At 50.8% G+C, this 5,244-nt stretch overlaps 1 protein-coding gene across 5 annotated transcripts in view; it reads right to left on the bottom strand.

Annotated features, from left to right (window-relative positions):
• Rnft2 (ring finger protein, transmembrane 2) overlaps window positions 1-5,054 on the bottom strand; it is a 68,307-nt gene extending 63,253 nt beyond the window's left edge. For 3 of the 5 annotated variants that reach the window (XM_047562431.1, XM_047562428.1, XM_047562432.1), the window contains exons 1-3: window positions 4,944-5,054; window positions 3,089-3,264; window positions 2,524-2,582 (exon numbers count right to left, since the gene is read on the bottom strand). In XM_047562431.1, the coding sequence (XP_047418387.1) occupies window positions 2,524-2,582; window positions 3,089-3,112 (83 nt within the window). In that variant the 5' untranslated portion in view covers window positions 3,113-3,264; window positions 4,944-5,054. Of the gene's footprint in view, window positions 1-2,523; window positions 2,583-3,088; window positions 3,265-4,627; window positions 4,875-4,943 lie in introns of those variants that run through there. The other 2 variants (XM_047562429.1, XM_047562430.1) reach the window with 2 other exon arrangements.
• Between the last annotated feature and the right edge of the window lie 190 nt (window positions 5,055-5,244).

The raw sequence follows: 5,244 nt of genomic DNA on the forward strand, positions 1-5,244 counted from the left end.
TCAAAACAAAAATAAAAAATAAAAAGGGGTGAGGATATAGCTCAAGTGGTAGAGTACCCCTGGGTTCAATCCTTAGTTAAAAAAAAACAAAGAAAGAAAAGAAAAAAGGAATGCATGATCACACTAAGAGCTCCGAGAAGGCCTGCAATTGAAAAAAATGGACTTTATTTAAACCTGATGTTTCCCAGATTTAGTCAACCACAGAATTCTTTCTGTTTTTGAGACGCGGTCTTGCTGCGTTTCCCAGGCTGGCCTTGAGCTAACAATCCTCTTGCCTCAGCTTCCCAAGTGACCGGGACTGTGGCTGGTACACCATGCCCAGCCCTTCGAATTCTTTTTGCCCATGGAAAACCGATGAATGTCTTGCAGAATAGCTGTTAAAGACGGCAGGGGACATGCTGGCCTGAGGTCTCAGGGTTGGTGGTCTCTTTAGCTTCACACTGGACCTGAGAAGCACATTTCCATAAACCTGGCACCACCTCCCTCTCTCCCCGCATGCACCATCCCGACTCCAGAGCCTGGGAAATGTGTGTCCTCCTCCCTTGGGCTCTTTATAATAATCATGATAATATTAATAATGACAAGAATAACAGACACCATGGCTATGAGTCCCGAGGGACCAAGGGCTTTCTCTGTACTTCAAGAAGCTGAGCTTAGAAAGTACAAGTCCTGGCAGGGGCCACACTGGCCCATGTGCCTGCCCACACTGCCCCGTGGGGCCCTAGAAAGCCCTCCCTGCTCCTCCAAGCTCACCAGCACTGAGTTCATGGCGCCCTGGTGCGACCAGGGAAGACTCAACCCACCAAGGGCTTTTTATATTTGGCCCCTCTTCCCTCCACCTCTCCCCTGTGGTCAGTTGGGATTTCATCCTAAATGGGAAAGACATTCCTTGGGGAGACAGGCTGCGCTTCCAACTTAACCACTTAAGGGTTGGAACGAAGGAGCCCTGGAGAAGTAGATCTGCTCAGACAGGAAGCACCCAAAATGTGGTGTCTCAAAGCACAGATTTTGGAGGACAAGTAGACTGAGCCCCAAATCTCAGACCTGCCACTTCCTCGTCATTGACTTTCGGTAACTGACTTCCCCTCTATGCACCTGTTTCCTCATCTGTAAAATGGGGACAGACACAGCCCTGGCCTCAACAGGTTAATGTGAGGGTAGCAGAGACAGTCACTACATGGTGGCCATTATTTTTCTGCTGTGGTATCTGCCTCAAAAGACCTCATGGTCCACTTGGGAGCAGATGGCAAAGCTGTCTTCAGAGACCAGAAGGCTCCAACAGGCATGCTTCTTACAAGCCAAGATACGTTTGTGCATTTTCACACTCATTCACAAGCCACTCTGAGTTTTACCATCTGTCATCTGTGGGTGGAAAATCTGAGACCCAGGGGTGAATTCACTTGCCAGAGGCACCACAGGGTTGTCTTCACCTGTTTTCTGTTGCTATAACAAAACGCCTGAGATTGGGTAATGTATAAAGAATAGAGGTCTATTTGGCTTACAGTTCCGGAGGCTGAAAGTCCAAGAGCTCGGGGCTGAGGGCCCTTGTACTGCATCATCACATGGGGAAGGGCATCCTGTGGCAGCAAGTGTGTGAGCCCAGCTCTCTCTTCTTCTTATAAAGCCACCAATGCCACTGTGGGGGTCCCACCCTGAAGACTTTAATCCTGATTACCTCCCAAAGACCCCACGTCCAAATGCCATCAGTGTCTGCCTCTCGGATGATGTTTTCAACACATGGATTCTGGGAACATCTCCCCCAAACCACAGCAGGTGGGAAGTGACTGAGCTGGGATTTTGGCCAAGGGTTGTCTGCCTGGTAGCTGGTGATCTCCTGCAGAGCAGGCAGGCTTCCTCCCAGACTTGGTCCTGGGGCTGGGCCTGGATGGATGGACACTACTTGTCATTTTGGAACTCACCCGAGTTACAGGGGACCCAGAGTGGGATGTGAGGGAAGACAAGCTTGACTGCCTGCTCTGTGGTCACCTGTGCTAACACGGAGGTTCTGGGGCTGGGACGCCGCTGCACCTGAGGCCAGGCCCCCATGGTGCACGCTCTTGGATTTAAACAGACACATTCTAGGAGCTGAGTGTTTTAGCTGTGTGTGTATCCATCCTGTAACTGTCTATTTGGAACCCATTAACCACAGCCACACAGTGGCCGAAGGTGTTCACATCTCGCCTGCAATCAGGGCTCACAGCTCCGCCCACTCCTTACCGCTCCCACATGCAGCCAGTGTTTTCTCTGTCCTAAATCACTCAGGGTCAGAAAGCAAATGCCAGAGACGGCGCCTCCCCCGCAGAGCCACTTCAAACCAGCCAATCGTAAGCTGTTTCCCTGCCCTACCTGGTTTTTCCTGCAGAAAACACAGTAAAGACAACGGCCTGTGGCCCCCACAATGCAGTGCTTCCCCACATGGCCCGTGTGGTGTGCTGGGCAGGTCTTTTTCATTTCAGTTTTGGGTTGCCCTTCGCCACCCAAAGCCTGGGGCCCTCAGCAGGAACAAACCCAGGGGATGCCTACCTTTCAGGTGGAACGTTGTCTGTGTTGCTGCTGTGGCGCCTCTGCATCTTCCTTAACACCTGAAAGCAACGCAGGAGTGAGGCAAGCCTCCCAGCTCTCCTCCCACCCTTCAGGTCACCATGGCAACCATCGACCAGTACTGCCTGCCCCTTACATCCCCGGAGCCCTCTGACCTTTTCCAAACTATGCTTCTATCTTTATTGGCACTGGATCCCAGTTCAACATTTAACCCCACAGGAAAGAGTTCTCGCATTTCGCAGGTAGAGATGTGGAGACCCAGAGGTGGGGGAGGGCCTCCTGGGGAAGGAGACGGCAGGGACTGGGCAGCAGAGAGGTGCTGGATGTGGTGAAGTGAGCGCTGGTCGGGTAGTCAGGGGATGGAGATTCTGGATCCGTGCTGTCCCTAACTGGCCATGTGACCTCAGGCAAATCGGTAACCTCTCTCTGGCTCCAGATTCCCCTCGAGTCCACGGGTGGAGTGCAGTGGTCGAACACAAAGCTTCCTGCCATCCCTTGCATTTACTGAAGCAGTAATGAAGGTTGGATTCTGATGGAGACACATCACCTGGTTCACCGTGAGGAGCCACATGGACTTCAGAACTCCATGTTGACGACAGCTGAGGTGGATATTCAGGGCTCCTGGTGGGGGTGCGACCACCGGATCCCAGAGAGAGCAGGCCTTCCCCTCCTCTTCCTCTCCAGAGGGATGCACAGGTCAGGGAACTAATCGGACTCCAAACCCTGGATGGCACAGAACACTCGGGTGAATAATCCACACATAGTCAAGTAGATGACAATTCTTGCGACATCATCGGTAACTGTACCCAGATTCCATCTGCTTAATATCTCTGGGTGGCTCCTTACTGACTCCTCTTTGAGTCTCTTTAGGACAATTATGATCATAATGTATTTTGTCCTGTTGATAAAATATGAGTCTTGAGCTGGGGATATAGCTCAGTTGGCAGAGTGCTTGCCTAGCATGCACAAGGTCCTGGGTTCAATCCCCAGCACCGCCCCCTCAAAAAAAACCAAACAAACGAGTCTTGATTGGAGAATACAGAAAATATGACCCTCTACTGGCTTCCCACTCAAACCAGAATAAAACCCAAAGCTCTGCTCACAAACTACAGGTTCCACTTTCTAACCTCATTTTCTTCCACTCTCCCTTCTACGATGCACCTCCAGCCTCACTGGTCTTATGGTTCCTCCAACATATCTGCTCATCCCTGCCTCCGGCCTTTGCACTGGCTGTTCCCTTTCCCTGGAATGTTTTTCCCTTCTATGTTGAACAGCTAGCTCCCTCGGACCAAATGTCACCTCCTCCCAGGCGTCTTCCCTTTCCTGATTCCTCCTACCATTGCACTGTTTTATTTTCTCCACGTCACTTACCAGTTATTTACAAGTATGTTAATTAATATGTGATCTCTTCCCCATTACAAGGTAAATTCCACGAACACAGGAATCCTGTGTTGGTCCCTTTACCTCTGCATCTAAAGCACTCTACAAGTATTTATTCAATGGATAAAACACCCATGGGTCTCCCACTTACCTTTTTCTCCATCCCTTGCTCACTGTCCCACCTTTCACACAACAGAAAAAAATACTGTGGTACACTTTCCACAAACAGGTTTGGCCTCCTGGAATATTTTCCTGCACCAGGACCACAGATGGTACCCAACTCTTAGTTCAGGGCACCATAATTGGCTGTTAAATGACTTCCCACTCCTGACCAGGCTTCTTAGGGCCACGAAATAGACAAAACATCAACTAAGTTTTCTTGCCCTTTTGGAAAACTAGTTAAGAAATGGGTCAGCAGCACCATCTTTATATATAAAGGAAAGATCATGACACATTTTTTTTTTCCCTGAACTTGCAATCTTCCTTCATAGCTTAGCCCCAACTATCTATCCACCATCCCTTGCAAATCCTTGGGGGAAATAAAATACAGCATCCCAAGGTTTCTATCCACAAATCTGGCACAACCTCCTAAATCAAGTGCCCAAGACTCCACAGATGCTTGCTTTTGAAGGGTCTTCAGATTCTGGGTTGGAAGCAGGCCATACATAATTATTTCAATATCGAATTCTGGAATAAAATTTTGCACCTAAATAATTGAATGAAACGCCTTTTCAACCCGCGGCTCCATGCAAGGGTCTACCTCCCTCTGAAGGACCACAGCGAGACTTTTCAATGCTTGTAGTGTTTCAAGCTGCGCCCCGGGCCGTTTCAAGACTGCCCCGAAATGCCCGCAAGAGAGCATCTCCTGCATCACTCGCACTGGAAGTGGACAGGTGCACTTCGGATACAACGTCGCCAGCGCGTCCTATTCCAACGACCAACGCACAGGGGAAAACGCTCTCGGACTCCGAGGGCTGAGGACTACACACCTCGCCGGGGGGGAAACCGCGAACTCTTTTTACCTGCCCAGACAATACAGCAATCACAGCCGCATCATTCACATCCAGCCAAGCCAATCACTCGCGCGTCCCGGGCGTCACGTGACTTCCGAGTACTTCCGGCCTCTGGTCGGGTTCTGTCTCGGGTTTCCAAGGCCAGACGCCAGGATCCCGGCACAGTTACGAGCTCGCATACGATTGCCCGCCCCTTTCCCCTAGTTTTAACCAATAGGAGGCCGTCTCTTCGCAAGGACCAATGGCGAGGCGGCTTTGAGGGGGCCGACCGGTGACGCAAGCGGGGCGGAGGCGGGGCCCGTGGCGGGGT

The sequence above is a fragment of the Sciurus carolinensis genome, chromosome 8, assembly GCF_902686445.1.
Source record: "Sciurus carolinensis chromosome 8, mSciCar1.2, whole genome shotgun sequence".
Taxonomy (NCBI): domain Eukaryota; kingdom Metazoa; phylum Chordata; class Mammalia; order Rodentia; family Sciuridae; genus Sciurus; species Sciurus carolinensis.